The sequence below is a fragment of the Poromitra crassiceps genome, assembly GCF_964638095.1.
Source record: "Poromitra crassiceps genome assembly, chromosome: 14".
Taxonomy (NCBI): Eukaryota; Metazoa; Chordata; class Actinopteri; order Beryciformes; family Melamphaidae; genus Poromitra; species Poromitra crassiceps.
The window spans coordinates 1,587,498-1,605,196 of NC_139633.1; the positions used below are offsets into that span (position 1 = coordinate 1,587,498).

The following is a 17,699-nucleotide window of genomic DNA, read 5'->3' on the forward strand; positions in this document are numbered from 1 at the left end:
GCTTCATTTAGCTTCATTTTTTAAAACCCGTAATGCATTTCCCCCTCCTTTAAAGGCGGAGTCGTTGCTGTTGAACGGGACACCTCGGGGTGACCCCGGCGTAACAAAGCCAACTACTAGTCACTGTCTGGGAGCCTTTTCTTCTATTCTTTTATTTGAGGCCTTTATGCTGACCGGCCACGTTTTGTTGTGCGCCCTTTGACTCGCCACAAGGCCAAATATGGCCCCACCGTCGCTCAATATGGGCGAGATTAATTTTTCAGCTCCGGCCATCTGTGTGGGGTATAGCCTAAAGAGTCAGTCAGCTAAAAGTCATAAATTACAGTCCGCGTGTTTCAATAGGCGGCGTGCGTGTGCATGTCTATGTGCGTGTGCGTGTCAGTGTGCGTGGAGGAGAGGGGGTGCAGGGAGTCAGAAGAGGGGCTAAACAAGTCGATGTGCAGCCTCCCATTGGCTGGCCGTGGGGTCACATGGCCCATGTGGCCGTCCGTCTATTTGACAGCCTTTGGGATGGCTTGATGCCAGAGGGGGAGAAAGAGAGAGAGAGAGGGATAGAAAGAAAAATTAGTATTCTCCTACCAGCCTCGCTATAAATCAATCATGGAGTCGTACGTGGTGAGCTGTAAATATGTGGAGCCGCAGTTCCCGCCTTGCGAGGAGGATTACAGTAATTTTAGTGACCAAGGGGGGTCCTATTATAACCCGCAGGACAGTGGTGGTTATGGAGGGCGCTACCACCCGCAGCAGGCCCCCCCGCCTCCATACACACCGCAACACACCGGCTATCAACAGCCTCTGCAGCAGGAGCAACAGCGGGAGGATGCCGACCCCTCGCAGACCCAAGGAGGTGCGCCCGTCCCCGGCTACAGAGAGCCGAGCGTCCCGGGCAAGGAGCGGTTCTCCGTCGGTGAGCAGCAGTGCCAGGCCTGGGTGACCTGCAAGCCGTCTCAGGTGCAGAGGAAAGCGGGCAGCCATCAGGGCAAAGACAAGCCGCCCATTGTTGTCTACCCGTGGATGAAGAAGGTGCACATCGCCCAGTGTAAGACGAATAGGCCTACTCCTACTGTCTCTCTCACTCTCTCCATCTCTTGATGTCTCCATCATCTCTCCTCTCCCTGTCCTCTCTATTTCCCTCTACATTTCGGTTTTCCGTTTCTCCTCATCTCTGTCCACCTCTCTCCTCCTGCCCCCCCCCCCCCTCCTCATCTCTCTCGTCTTTTGGTCCATTTGTGAGCAGTGTGTTTTTTTGTTTTGTCGGGTTATTTATGATCTGAGTGAGAGCCAGGGAGAATTACAACCCCTATAAAGTTTTATGGCTCTGCTACAGTGTGTGTGTGTGTGTGTGTGTGTGTGTGTGTGTGTGTGTGTGTGTGTGTGTGTGTGTGTGTGTGTGTACAAACACGCGCGCGCGTGTACGTGTAGACCTATGTACGATGCTGAACAAAAGCCTCAATCGGTTCCCACTTCCCAGTAAACAACAAACTAATAAGAAATACAGATAATGGTTTCCATGACTTTAATGTGAGAAAAGGTAATTCCAATTCCAATAAAACCTAAAAAAATAATCATATCTCTCTCTCCCTCTCTCAGTGTTTATATTGCCAAATTAGCCTACATCCTTCAAAATACAGCCTATAGCTAACTCAGGCCTACACTTACTCACTTCAAAATACAGCCTATAGCTAACTCAGGCCTACACTTACTCACTTCAAAATACAGCCTATAGCTAACTCAGGCCTACACTTACTCACTTCAAAATACAGCCTATAGCTAACTCAGGCCTACACTTACTCACTTCAAAATTATGTTGAGCTTTTGCAATCTTCTGGAACTGGAAATCGGATTGTGATTGAATTTGATTGGCTAGCTATCACACCTCATCTTCATACCCAAGCGAGCTTCACGGCTAATTCAGTCAGTGAGTCGATATTTCTGATCAACGTTCATGCAGCAAGGAAACTGTATCCTATGACTTTTACGCGCGATTTACGCATCGTTTACGCACAGCACGCAAGCTATATTGCACTATTGGCTGGTGAAAATAAATCTCTTTATCTCTCTCTGTTCTCTGTATCTCTCTCCCCCTCGCTCTGCCCCCCTTCCTCGCTCTGCCCCCACCCCCACTCTCTCTCTCTCTCTTCTAGTGAACCCTAACCACGTGGGCCCGGAACCCAAGCGGATGCGGACGGCCTACACGCGCCAGCAGATCCTCGAGCTTGAGAAGGAGTTCCACTTCAGCCGGTACCTCACGCGCCGCCGCCGGGTAGAGGTGGCGCACACGCTCAGCCTGTCCGAGCGCCAGGTCAAAGTCTGGTTCCAGAACCGGCGCATGCGCTGGAAGAAGGACAACAAACTGCCCAACACCAAAGGACGGGGCAAGAACAAGAAAACAACGGATAACAACAACAACGACGACCATAACAACAACAATACTAACGTAAAGGAAGTGATAGCAGTGTGAAAGGGGAATCCAGTGGCAGCCATGTTAGCGCCTCCACGGTCGCTGTTGCTATGATACCGCTTGATCCAGGGTGTCTGCAGGTCCTGAAAGTCTTGAAATGCCTTATTGGAATTAGTTACATTTTAAGTCAAATTATTTAAAATGTCTTGAATAACATATTTTGCAATACATTAATATTTTAAGTCTTAAATTCTGTGTTAAGTGGAGAGAGGTGTTAAAATATGTGTTAAAATGTTTCTTGGCACACTGTTTTCCGATAAATCAGCCCCATAGGCCGTGGTCTTATATATTTCATCTGGCACTGATAAAGGTCTTAAAGTTTTTAATTCAGACACATTTACGTTTGCAGACACCCTGGTTGATCTGGCATCTCCATAATGGTGATATTTATAGGAGAAAGTATTACATATTTACAGCCAACATCAGTTATCAGTTCTGGAGAAGGCGCAGCAGCATGGCCTTGCCAACTCTCCAATCTGGTGCGTAAGCGAAGGACGACATGCACGGCGTCATTTGGCGAAAACAGGGTTTTATTTTCTACAGGGTAACAAAATACAGGGTTTTATTCTACTTAAATGTTATGTTATGCACCAAAATGTTACTTCTAAACTGGCTCTTAACGGAAAAAATAACAACGGCCAACTTAATGCTCTCGAGGACCAAACACATAAGATCACTAATATTATAGAATAGTATAGGTTATGCTAGACTGGACAAAAAGTGTTTTTAAAGTAGCTTTTATACACAGAGGAGCATACGTCCAAAAAGCAATTATTTTTTAGTTGGGACAACTAGCCATATCGTGCGAAACTTCGTTATCTCCAAAAGGGGGACTTTTCAGAAATTGGGAAAAAAAAATCACATTGACAATATAATAGCCTACATTTTACATGAGGGACAGCATCCAAATAAAGATTATAAAAATCGATTAAAATGGCCAAATTGGAGATATGAGCTTTCTGCACGACACATACCTAAATCTAGCTTATTTTCTCAGGGTTACAGGGTTGTAAATAAAAAGAAAACTTTCTAAAGCATTTGTTTTTATTTTATGGAATAATGAGAGATTACACTCTCATATGTTGCATTGTACGTTTCCATATGTTTCCAGTTTAATATGCTATTGATTATTATTATGCCATAGTACTTATTTTTTTTATTTGTATTATTTAGAAGTATATTTTATTCTTTGTAGTAATTATTATCCCCAGTCTTTATATGTGCTCTTTTGGGGGAATAAAATGTTTGTGTAAGAATTTCGTATGTGGACATTTGTGATAAAATATTTAGATAATAAAAAACAATAAAAAAAATCTTTCAAACGAAATATAAATACAGTTTTATTTTTTCTCGTTAAATATTGTCACGATTCTTGTCATTGATATTCTTCAACATTTCAGGTCTGAATTTGGTCCATAGCTCAGATAAACACACACACACAGACACACACACACACACACACACACACACACACACACACACACACACACACACACACACACACACCAACACAGTCTCACACACACACACACACACACACACACACACACACACACACACACACACACACACACACACACACACACACACACACACACACACACACACACACACACACACACACACACACACACACACACACACACACGTCGGGGGACAATGTCTGCATTGCTACTGATTTTAGGTGAGGTTAAGGGAGGCTTGGGTGGTTGGGGCTGGGGGGATGGGCAGAAATGGCGTAGTGATTTATCCGAACATGATTTATGAATGGAAGACCAAGTTATCGTCATCTTTGGCTCCATGCATGCTTTGGCCACATGCAGAGAGGAGAAAGAAGAGTATAAAGAAAGTAGCCTGGGTAAACCCAGCCTCCACGTGACCTCTATCTATTTACCCAGGTACCCACCACACAGGCTATAAAGAAAGAGTTAAAAATAGAAAGCTCTCACTCTGGCATATTATCGGACACCACAAAAAATCGCACAACATGCAGACCCTGCTGTTATTATTTTTATTATTATTATTATTATTATTATTATTATTATTATTATGTGAATGTAAGTTGCGAGGAGAGCGCATGCGTAAGGTTAATGTTCACTTTTGGGGACCGTTAGATGGCCTTTTTTATTTTCTTTATGTGAGTCCTTCTGTAACATATACATTATCTTTAGTTTGTTTTAACCTACTTAATTTACTGGAGCTTCAAGCGTCTGACCGGAGTCAAGACAAACTGTCTCACAAAGACGCTTTTAAACCGGGGATTTAAAAAAGCTTATTCTGGAGAGACATTATTACTATAGCTAGAAAATGCTCGTGTCAACATTTTAACTTATTGGCGTGACGGCTCCCTTAAACCGCGAGCCAAGACAAATGAATCAGATCCAGTGATGGAGGCAGCTGCTGTGAAGCCGAAGGATTCCACTGGGTAGAATGAAATGGGCAAATAATAATAATAATAATAATAATAATATATATATATATATATATATATATATATATATATATATATATACTGTGTGTGTATATATATATATATATATATATATATATATATATATATATATATATATATATACTGTATATATATACTGTATATATATATATATATATATATATATATACATAGAATTTAGTTGAATTTATTTTCATCCATCCTGCAATGAGTGCGAGAGAGAGAGAGAGAGAGAGAGAGAGAGAGAGAGAGAGGCTGTTTTGCTATTGCTATTGCCAAATTAAAGTAATATATCCTTCAAAATAGCTAACTTACATTATAATACTTCAAAATGATACTTTGAGCATCGAAATCTTTTGGAATCGGAAATCGGATTGTGATTTTATTTGATTAGTTATGGTTACTGCTAGCATATAGGCTGCGTAGGCTATAGGCTATATTTTACAAGGGCACATATCATACATCATCTTAGTGTATACCTATACAAGCTTCATGCATCTTCGTGAGTCGGTATTTCTGATAAAAGTTAATTTTACAGCAAGGAAACACTGTGTACTATACTTTTACGCGCGTTTTACGCATCGTTTACGCACAGCACGTGTGTGTGTGTGTGTGTGTGTGTGTGTGTGTGTGTGTGTGTGTGTGTGTGTGTGTGTGTGTGTGTGTGTGTGTGTGTGTGTGTGTGTGTGTGTGTGTGTGTGTGTGTGTGTGTGTGTGTGTGTGTGTGTGTGTGTGTGTGTGTAAGGGAAATGAGCACAGAGAGCTAATTGGTGGCGTCCGGTCGAGCCGTGGTGTGGTCTGAAAAACCCCGCGGGGCTGCAGAGACAGAGAGGAATCTGGAATATCGACCAAGGCTTTCAGCTGTTGGTCTGTAGCTAGATTCAACTCACATGATCTAACCAATCAGATCCATAAACGTCAAAAATATTCATTAAATAAAAGGAACCAGCTCTTGATAGGGAGAGACGAATATTTTTGCTTGTTTAATTGCTGCTGTTGTTATTTATTTATTCAAGGAAATTGTAATCCTGGAAAAAAAATATGATGGTAGAAAATACATATCATTTGAAATATTGAGTGGCCAAAATATATCACGGGAGATATATAGGCCTAGCCTACATTAGCCTGGTTAAAACCATTCGGATTCGTGTGAACTCACATTCTGTTGGGCTGGGCCTACAGTACACTATGTTATAAACACTGTAGGAAGAATGTATAGGCCTACATTTCATATGAATATCATGTATTATCAATTCTGTGTATTTTTTTTAGCTGTGACCAGTCATGGTTCAGCTCTATAAGTCACTCTGTTGGTTGGTCCACATTGGTTGGCCCACAAAATCAATGTCGATGGAGTGGATGACATCACAATGGAGTAGATGACGTCACACTCTGACTGAAATCACATATCTGGCCGCAGCTATAAATGAATAATATCCAACATCTGAACTGTATAGGCTATAGTATTTACGCTATATATAATGAATGTATTTATCTAGGTTAGTAGTGCTTGTGTGTGTGTGTGTGTGTGTGTGTGTGTGTGTGTGTGTGTGTGTGTGTGTGTGTGTGTGTGTGTGTGTGTGTGTGTGTGTGTGCGTGCGTGCGTGCGTGCGCGCGTGCGTGTGTGTGTGTGTCACAACCATACTGTATAAAACAACACTACACAAGCTGCCGTGTAGAGACATGGTAGCTGTCTGGATGGATGTGGTGGAGCAGCACTGCCCTCGACAGGCAGCACTGTGTATTGCAGTCTAAATGGAAAAAGTACAGCTACAGCTAATAAAGGTGAGTAATTAATTAAAGATAGGACTACACTTAAGGCCGAACCATAGGCCAACCAAACACTTCCTATAGGCAAAGCAACGCCCTGTTATGAGACTGTTGTTAAGAAGGGTAGGCTGCCTACAACACACCCACAGTTACATTTGTTAACTATTAGAACTGGGTCATCTTTATATCGAGTGTTTCACATGCAAGCCACTTGACTTCACTGTCCGACTCCACAATATTCCGCCAGCATGTGCCCCTGTCATCCTCCTAGTCAATGGTAATTCAATCTGGGAAGGATCGGTTAAACTAAAAGTCGAAAGTCTGTCTCTCGAGAGATTAATGGTAATAATTAGACTGATTGTGATTGACCGGATGATATTCAACGCTTCCTTCCATGCTAATGGTAAAGAATAGCGTTATTCCTCCACATATCTGCACTACAGAACGTTATACGGGTCAGTCTTGACTTGTACCTACCTTTTACGATGCTGTCAGTTGTCGTTGTAGTTTCTACAGGCGTTTAAAAGCGGAACGAAAAAGCCGCGTTCCTCCCCGGAACATAAACCGCGACGGACCAACCCGTGGATTGTGGATGCAGATGCAGAAGCACTTGCCCTTAACCTTGCATGCACAGCAATAACTCCATCATATTTCTCATTTGGCTTCTGGTTTATAACGATATTAAACGCGTCGCGACATGTCTCTTGCGGCAGAGGCTTTCGTGTCCCAGATGGCAGGTGAAGTGCTGAATTCATGTTGAAGTACTGTTACAGCTAGCTAAAGTCAGCTAACGTTATATAGCAACATGATTGACCTTATGGTACAGTGCATGTCTATTTTTTTTAACCAACTCTATATGACTGTCTTCCATGTTATGTTATACTTAATTAGCTTTAGGATGTGTGGTGTGTGCGCCAGTATGGGGGCGTGTCTGCTAATGCACGCTACATTGGCAGGATGCTAACTGTACACCATTCTGTAGACCTAACCCAATAACCTGCTAGCTAGCTAAGTTGACATATCACCTGACAGTTCTCTCTCCCCCCCCCCCCCCCCCCCTCTCTCTCTCTCTCTCTCTCTCTCTCTCTCTCTCTCTCTCTCTCTCTCTCTCTCTCTCTCTCTCTCTGATAGCTGCTGAACCTTGGCCTGAAAATGCCACCTTGTACCAACCACTGAAGGGTAAGGAGAGACAGAGACACTGGAGACTGGGAGGGAGAAGGAGAGTGACAGACTGAAATATGGAGAGAATATTGTTGTTGTTATTCTGTGTTATTGTTGTTATTGTGTGATAAAGAGTTGTCACCACAGAAACATACCTATCGTGTTTGTGAACAATAATTTCGGGTTGTGTTGTATTTGCAGAGGATCAGATTTTGCTGTCTGACTGCGCCTCATCTCTGGCTGTTCAGGTGAGACTGTGTGTGTGTGTGTGTGTGTGTGTGTGTGTGTGTGTGTGTGTTGCCTGCCTGACAGGACTGGGCGATATGACTTAAAATCAATATCACGATTATTCCAAACGATTATTTTTTTTATACACATCTATTTTTTATTTTATTTTTCTGTGTTTTTGCTTGTTTTATCCATACCTACAGCTTCACTTTGAGTGAACGCTGGAACTCAGACTAATGTTAGTTGGACGGGACGGAAGCAAGTGACTGAACACAACATGTTTGCGTGCGTGTGTGTATTGATGCTATCCTTCTCTCCTATGCAGGCCTATCTAAGGATGTGCAGTCTACCTGTGCAGGTGGCTTACAAAGCTAACGCAGAATACATGTCTCCCTCCGGTTTGTACACAGACTTTTCTAAGTATTCTTTTGTATATCTCCATCGGACCTTAGAGATGCACAACATTGAATTTTTTTGCCGATATCTGATAAGGTGATAATTTCCATCTCTTTTGGCTGATTGCAAATACTGAAATATGCGCACATTTTTTCCACCTAATTCTAGATAACATCAAGTCTCTCCTGTAGTGGAATTAACATTATTATACCTACTCTTATTATGATGGAGTGGCAGATGCAGACATAAATACAATGATTTTCAATATATATGCATTCACTGGGCAAAATAAGAAAAGTACTACTAATATTTTTTATTTATGTAACATTTCCTTTCAAACAAAAAGATTAGTAATGAAGTAAGATTCATTCTGCTTTAACAGTCAAACATGGAGCATTTAGGCATAATTAAAGCATCATTTTATCGGCCTGTTATATCGTCAGAAATGTTAGTTTCCAGCTAGCCTGGTAAACCATCCTGATGACGTGAAGTCACATTCAGTTTCGTTCTGTGGATCCGTCTGGCCTCCAGCCCGGGGGCAAAAAGTCCACGGGCCAATCGGGAACCTGCCTCGTAGTTGACATTGTAATTGGCCAATCAGGGACGCCGCTGGCAAAACCGTAATGGCGGCTCCCGAAGCAATGAGCAGTAATGTTAACGTTCGTCGAGTTTAAAGAGCTTTAAGTGCAGTTACTGCAGAAATGGACCCAATAACAACAATCCTATAGAATAAGAATGTGAAGTGTCTGTCTGTGAGTGAGTGAGTGTAGGAGCAGAATTGTGCTCGGCCACAGCTATGCCATTTTTACGTGCGATCGCGCTCAATCTTTCAGGAAGTGTAAAGAGCACCTGTGGCCCGCTGGTGACCTAGTCTCATGTGGTTCGACGTCAGCAAGCTTCCAGCCACGGACCGTCTGAATCACAAGGCTCTGAATCACACACGGTGATCCGTCCAGATGCTGGCGGAGAAATCTGGTTGGCTGGGTTGTGACGGAAGTTACGTCATACAGCGAGCCTCCTCCCATATTACAGACCGGCAAGGAAACACGGTCAGTGGAACACCGTGAAGAGACTTAAATGTGAAGCGATAAAAGCAGCGATCAGAAAGTAGAGATAGGCTGTCTTGCAGGAAGCAGGAGTGGGTAAGATCATTTAACGGCGGCTTACAGAAAGTGTGCCAGGTCCACGACGTAGACGCTCTTAAAGGCCATGGCACACCAATCAAACATTCTCAAACAAACACCAACAAACACCAACAGACAATTGTCTGTGAATGTTGGCAGATGTTGGAGATTGTTTGAAAGCATGGCACACCGACCAAACATATTTCAGCACAACAGTCCCAAACATGTAAAAAAGAAACACCAGAAAAATAGAAACTGCACTGTGTTACAGCACATAGAAGATGGCTCAGACTGACAAAGTTAGTTATACATCTGTCGAGTAATACAATGATACACCCAGTTTATTTCTTTTGTAGCGACAGATGGCCTTAAACGCCACACTCACGTGACGCTTCTTGAGAGAGAGGTGAGGGAACGTGCATATTTCTGCAGACTTTATCGAGGGACCATGAAGGCGTCATGTGACAGGCAACCGCAGGCAACGCTAGTTGAAGCTTGGAGGTCCTGCTGATGGCAGCTGCAACAGTGTTTTCTCTGCTATCAACCTGGTTAATCTCGCTATATTCTTCATCACAGCGGGTCATTACCCACTGTGCACTTAATCGTGCACTAGTTCTGCATAAGCACCTGCAGCTCTCTCCTTATTTTACTGACGTTCTCAGTGATCACACGGCTGTTTACATGTGTTTCTGAACGGCTAGCTACCGTAAATTCCGGACTATAAGACGCACCGGTCTATAAGCCGCACCTTCAAAGGTGACTATTTTTTTCTTCTATAAGCCGCACCGGTCTATAAGCCGCGGGTGTTTTGATGTTTAATTACCATATGTAAGGCTTCGTGCACAGAGGGGATTGTCGGGATCGATGGCTGTTTGGGGAAGCTCCCATTTATTAACATTTCAACAAAACAAAAGTCAGGTCACTAATCCCCAGACAAAATCACACATTGTGGTATTTTTTGTTTTTTTTACAGTGCACACAGTGTCCGCGGTGTGGTGAAAAGAGGGCAAGAGAGGAAATTAAAACAGAAGTGGATTTATAGTTAGAAAGAGTGCTAAAGAAGAGAGAATTCCGTTTTTTATTTTTTTATTTTAGTTACTCACAGTACTATTGACCAGTCCAACTCAAAAGATATTCGGCAGTTTCACTTTGAGCTCTTGTTCCGCCGCTGGGCACACAGTGTCCGCGGTGTGGTGAAAAGAGGGCAAGAGAGGAAATTAAAACAGAAGTGGATTTATAGTTAGAAAGAGTGCTAAAGATAGTCCGGTCTGGTTATGACGAGTCTCGCTGGGTACAGTACGCCAAAGCGATATCCATTGACTCGATGATGCTGTTGTATGTTGCGCGTTTCTGTTGCACCAACGCGGAGAGGTCGTGCTGGACGAAAAAGCGCGTACCCTCCCAGGTGAGGGGCTTCTTCCCCGCAGCCTGGAGGATGAGTTGACGGTCGGGCCAGCGGAGTAGGCAGATGAAGATGGCCCTCGGTGGCAGGCCGGGGTCTGGACGTGGCCGAGGCGCCCGGTGTGCCCTGTCCACCTCTGGTGGTTTCTCGCCTTCCTTCAGGTCCAGGATGTAACACAGGATTTTGCCACAAAAGCGTCCATGTCACCAATCTCAGCTCCTCTTTTACATTGATCAGGCGAATGTTATTTCTTTTACTCCTGCTGATTAAGTCATCAACCTGCGTGTGCAGGGTTTCGATTTTGCATTTTATCCATTTTCGGACTCACTGTGTTGTTTTTGTCCTCCAGTGCGCGGATGCGCTTTTCCGCATTATAAACTCTGTTCACGGTTGCCTTAGTTTCTTTAGTGAGTGAGTGGATGGACTTCTGCACGTTTTCAAACTTGTTTTCAAGCTGCTCAAAACCTCTGAGCGATGTCGGACTTAATCGATAGTGTTTCACGGAGTAAAAGTTTAGCCCAAGCGTGTATCTCCAGCCTCCAGCAGGTGAGTCATTTCCTCATTCATGGCGTGATTGCTTCGTCTTTTTCTTTCTGCTTACCTGTGTTGTGTTATGTTATGTTATGTTATGTTGTTAAAAGAGGGCAAGAGAGGAAATTAAAACAGAAGTGGATTTATAGTTAGAAAGAGTGCTAAAAAAGAGAGATTTTTTTTTTTTTTTTTGGAAAAAATCCATAGATAAGACGCACCGTTATATAAGCCGCAGGGGGCAAAAAAGGCCAAAAAACGGGAAAAAAGCCACGGCTTATAGTCCGGAATTTACGGTAGTTATTAGCATAGCTCGTTGTTAGCCGTCATGGATGTTCTCTCTCTCCCTCATGTAACCTTGCTGCGCAAAACATTACTTATTTGCGGGAGTGCATGGGAGAAGTCTCCCGCTAGTGTTGTTGATGCCCAGTGTGATGGCACATGGTTGGCAGAGAAACGTATGTTTGCTGCGTCGCGTGTAACGTTAGGAGGCTCTGCCTCTGACCGAACTGACCAGACAACCGCATGCATTAAGCGCGCATGCGTGAGCTCCGTTTCCATGGATACGCGACTGAAAACATGGGAAGTTACCAGACAACAGCGAACAGCGAACAACGCCGGATTGAACAAGTCGAATCCTGGCAAACATGACAGAACATCGCCGAACATCGCCAAACACGAACAGACAGCTATGGCACACCAAACGAACATTTGTCTTTGTTCGTGTTTGTTTGTGTTTGTTTGAGAATGTTCGTTTGGTGTGCCATGGGCTTTAAGGACGTGCAACAATTGTGTTTGTTGCAGTTCATCCGGGGTCGATTTAGCTGATTGGTCAATTCATATGTCTGTCACGCATCCTTTTTTTTTGGCTTGGAGGGGGCGGGCATGAACCACTTCTCAGAGTTGTGTTTCAGACGTAGATATCATCTACGGCTGGCACTGCGAGACTACTGGTGACCTAACGGAGCCGGATTTTTGAATTGGGTAATTATGGCAGACGAAATGGGCAAAAATGGCAAATTAGTGGCCAAAATGACAAGACCACTTTAGCACAATCGAGAGCTACAGAGTGGAGGAGCCCACAGGTGCCCCAGACGTGGAGCAGCACACGTGAGCGGAGTTGTAATCAGCTACTGAAGTGGACTATGAAAACCATCTGGGGTTTAGAAAGGAGAGGCTGCATGCCAACTCTGTGAGCGAGGCCTGACTAAATGGCCAGTCACACAGGGACGTAGGAGTACAGTATGTACCAGCAGGAAAATACGTTTTCGCGGGTTCTTCCGAGTTGGCTGAAGGACTAGATTTGGCGACGCTGATTGGCTGAAGGAGGTGTCTGTCAAGGCAAACTCCCACCCACTGAAATACTGTGGATGGCTTAGAGTCCAGACTGATACGTAGAGCGAAAAAGAACGCGAGTTCACGATATCAGGATGGGTTTAACCAGGCTAGTTTCGAGCCGATGCCGATATTTCATTTTGAAGCCTTTATCGGCCGATACCGATAACATGCCGATGTTTACCTCTCTGTTTTTCTCTGTTTCTCTCTCAGGTAAGGTTCCTTTCGTCCATGTAGGGAACCAGGTGGTGTCCGAACTCGGGCCGATAGTCCAGTTCACCAAGGCTAAGGTGACGCACGCACACACACACACACACACACACACACACACACACACACACACACACACACACACACAGCACAACACATATGTAAGGGATAATGTATATTGAGGCGGTGATTAGGGGGGAAATAATGACCGACAGGTGATGATTGAGCCCGACGCGCAGCGGAGGGCTCAATCATCACCTGAAGGTCATTATTTCCCAGTAATCACCGCCTCAATATACATTATCCCGCTTAGAACACGGCCTACAACTAAATCATTCAATAATCTGACAAAAATAATTATTCAAATAGATTTTTTAATAGCGTTTTCAACGACGAAGCGGTTTCATTCGTAATTGGCACACAAGACACCACAGCTGCAACTGGTTGGCCTAATTAGTAGTGTTTGCCGACAAAAAGCTCTTATCAACTGATTGATCCAGGTGTGGCAGAGCAGCGGTCGGTTGTCGAGAAATAATGACCGGTGAATATTGTCGATTGACCAATCAGAATCGAGTATTCAAGAGAGCCGTGTTCTAAAGTCACGTAACACATAGGTGCCATTTCTTAATGAGGCGATGGGCAAAGTGAAAACTAAGTGTACATCAAATGCCTGGAATTCAACACATTAAAGAGTCACTCATGCACGCCTGATGGAGAAAATGTGTTTTTGAGACATATTAATTAATACCTGAAGGCCTTATTGATTTAATTTGCTGGGAATTACACTCATTTTCTTTAGGAATTCACATGCGTGTCAGATTATCTCTGTATTTGCTTGGTTATTAGTTTGAAAATTGTTTATCCATTCAAGATGGGAAGACAGTTTCTCTCTGCGTTTGTGTCTTTTCAGGGTCATTCTCTCAGCGACGGCTTAGATGACGTTCAGAGAGCTGAAATGAAAGCTTACATGGAGTTGGTCAACAACATGCTGCTTACTGCTGAGGTATACACACACACACGCACGCACGCACACGCACACACACCCACTACACTACACACAGTGATTTGCGGCTCACTGCAAAGACACAACACACACACACACGCACACACACCCACTACACTACACACAGTGATTTGCGGCTCACTGCAAAGACACAACACACACACACACACACGCACACACACCCACTACACTACACACAGTGATTTGCGGCTCACTGCAAAGACACAACACACACACACACACACACACACTACACTACACACAGTGATTTGCGGCTCACTGCAAAGACACAACACACACACACACACACACACACACACACACATATAGCTCAAACCATATGGGCGATGTTCTTGAGTTATGAAAGTTACAAAGGATTGTTCTCAAATCATTTAAAAAGCAACCTCGTCATTAGTCCAGTATTGTGATATCTTAACACCAACACAGATGTATTTATACAGTATTGTGATATCTTAACACCAACACAGATGTATTTATACAGTATTGTGATATCTTAACACCAACACAGATGTATTTATACAGTATTGTGATATCTTAACACCAACACAGATGTATTTATACAGTATTGTGATATCTTAACACCAACACAAATGTATTTATACAGTATTGTGATATCTTAAAACCAACACAGATGTATTTATACAGTATTGTGATATCTTAACACCAACACAAATGTATTTATACAGTATTGTGATATCTTAACACCAACACAAATGTATTTATACAGTATTGTGATATCTTAACACCAACACAGATGTATTTATACAGTATTGTGATATCTTAAAACCAACACAGATGTATTTATACAGTATTGTGATATCTTAACACCAACACAGATGTATTTATACAGTATTGTGATATCTTAACACCAACACAGATGTATTTATACAGTATTGTGATATCTTAAAACCAACACAGATGTATTTATACAGTATTGTGATATCTTAACACCAACACAGATGTATTTATACAGTATTGTGATATCTTAAAACCAACACAGATGTATTTATACAGTATTGTGATATCTTAACACCAACACAGATGTATTTATACAGTATTGTGATATCTTAACACCAACACAAATGTATTTATACAGTATTGTGATATCTTAAAACCAACACAGATGTATTTATACAGTATTGTGATATCTTAACACCAACACAGATGTATTTATAACTTTCCTCTCCTCTACAGTTGTACATCCAGTGGTGTGACGATGCTACAGCTTCAGAGGTCAGTGTGTGCTGTGCACTGTGTCGAAGCTTTCCTGCTCTCTCCAGCAGCCACATCTCAACCACATTTCAGCTTCATTGAGTGTGTGTTTTCCACAGATCTCTCGTCCAAGATACAGCAGTCCCTATTCGTGGCCTCTGAACCACATCCTGGCCTATCAGAAGCAGTGGGAGGTTCGCAAGAAGATGAACGCCATTGGCTGGGGGGGAAAAACCCTGGAACAGGTTAGCAACCACCCGGCAACGAGTCTTTTTACCCATGAGTTTGGCACAGTTTCTCATTTAATTGTGGGGTTTGATGGGGATACACAAATCAATTTCCACAATAATGAATCATAGAATATCGCCATATCAGCCAACTGCTCTATATAGATATCCTGATGGCTTTTGTAGTAATCTAATCTATAGCTGAAGGTTAACTCAAACAAAAGTGAAAGGGATTTAAACTGGTGACCAGAGGAACTAAGTATCCCTTCTGATTAGGGCTGTGCAATAAAATCGATACGGCAATATATCGTGATATTTTTTCCCGCAATACTGTATCGATATTTCTGAAAAATATCGTGATATATCGCCATATCGATTTTTTTGCACAGCTGTGTGTTCAGTGACACAATAAGAATACTTTTTATTTCAGCGCGTTCAGTAACACACTCAACACTCAGTAGTTTTGACTCAATTTGTCCACTTAGTTATCAATATAAAGTGATGTACATATTAGTAAACTACGTGGGTGGTGAACAGCATGTTTTTATTTTCAGTAAATTATGTAGAGTATCGCAATATGTATTGTATCACAATGTATTGTGATACAATCGTATTGTGATACGTATCGTATAGTGAGGTCCTTGCCAATACCCAGCCCTACTTCTCATGTGCTTCAGGTCTATGAGGATGTGAGCCAGTGTTGCCAGGCTCTCTCTCAGCGTCTGGGGACCCAACAATTCTTCTTCAACAAACAGTATGTTAACTGTCTGTCTGCCTGTCCGTCTGTCTGTCCATCTGCTATTTGTTCAGTCTAAAAAGCGCACTTAGAGGAAACTCATTGATATGTGACTGCCTTTAACCGAATAATTAATTTACAGAAGCATAAATCAGCGTTAAGTTTGAGTTTTTGCTATTCTAAAATCCTACTTGGGTGGTAAGATGGGCAGCAGGGTGACAAAATGAGCTGGGAGACAGAAAATAGTAAAAGTGAAAATAGTAAAAGTGTTATATTTGTGTATATTTTGCAATCTACTAGCCGCTGTAGTCAGACAATGAAAAGGTTGGTTTCCTGTTTTGTTTAAACAGCAATAATAAATCATTAGGTTAATCATTATGGTCTACAAATCAAGAATGGAATTGTTTGTTTGGAATTTGTTTAGCATGAATCTGGAATAAGTCTGTGTGTCTCTCTCTCTCTTTGCTCCAGGCCCACAGAGTTGGATGCGTTGGTGTTCGGTCATCTGTTCACCATCCTGACCACCAGGCTGACGAGCTCCGAGCTCCAAGAGAGGATCAAAAGCTACAGCAACCTGCTGTCCTTCTGCAGACGCATCGAAGAGGCCTACTTCAAAGACAAGACCTCCTGAAAGGACCAAAATCCCCCCCCCATGCTCTCTCTCTCTCTCTGCCCAGTCTCTCTATCTCTCTCTCTCCCTCTGCCCCGTCTCTCTCTCTCTCTCTCTCTTTCTCTGCCCCGTCTCTCTCTCTCTCTTTCTCTGCCCAGTCTCTCTTTCTCTCTCTCTCTTTCTCTGCCCAGTCTCTCTATCTCTCTCTCTCTTTCTCTGCCCCGTCTCTCTGTATCATCTCGCCTTTTTACATTCTGTCCTTCCTTCTGTCATTCCCTCGCCGTAGTACCAGGACCCTATATAACCCCCTGAAGTGCTTGTATTCACAGACCTACCGCCCTCTACAGGTATTCCTTGTTATCCCTCCCTCTTGCTCCCTGCCTGCCTGTACATTGTTGCCATACATACTGCTGAGTCCGAAGGAGCCAGTCTAGACCAGTGGTTCTCAAATGGGGGTCCCCGGACCCCCATTTGAGAACCACTGGTCTACACTGAAGGCATGGAGCTGATCAGCCCAGAGCCGTATAGATAGAAGAGTCCCGACATCTCCATTCACTCCAATGGACCAGTTTTTTACTCAAGAGTTCCAGGAAGTACAGTCCTGGATTAAGCAGCACTGTCGAGTTGCAGCAAAATAGACAGTTTGTGTTGTACTCTGAAAGGGTTTTTCCCCCCTTGAATCAAATTGTACATTATCAGCTTTATTTTGGCATGCAAAAGTAGCACGAGACCCATTCCTGGCTGTTCATTGGCTAATGAGTCTCGCATTTTGGTCCTCCGCTGACGCCACTCTCTCTCTAGAGGACACTAGGTCAGCCCATAG

General features: G+C 43.1%; 2 protein-coding genes across 2 annotated transcripts; both read left to right on the top strand.

The window, feature by feature from the left end:
* Window positions 1–518: 518 nt before the first annotated feature.
* Window positions 519–2,461, top strand: LOC310789580 (homeobox protein Hox-D4b-like; the record flags this gene model as incomplete). Its single annotated transcript, XM_083651224.1, is given in 3 exon segments — window positions 519–554; window positions 556–1,039; window positions 2,145–2,461. Coding segments are annotated over 3 exon segments (837 nt in total).
* Window positions 2,462–7,260: 4,799 nt separating this feature from the next.
* On the top strand, window positions 7,261–17,296 carry mtx2 (metaxin 2). The gene is made up of 10 exons (XM_083651075.1): window positions 7,261–7,420; window positions 7,815–7,862; window positions 8,046–8,092; window positions 8,398–8,470; window positions 13,071–13,147; window positions 13,978–14,070; window positions 15,286–15,324; window positions 15,423–15,548; window positions 16,208–16,284; window positions 16,738–17,296. The coding sequence occupies exons 1-10, from the start codon at window positions 7,381–7,383 to the stop codon at window positions 16,895–16,897; spliced, it is 780 nt and encodes a 259-aa protein (XP_083507201.1). The 5' UTR covers window positions 7,261–7,380; the 3' UTR covers window positions 16,898–17,296.
* The last annotated feature ends 403 nt before the right edge of the window (window positions 17,297–17,699 follow it).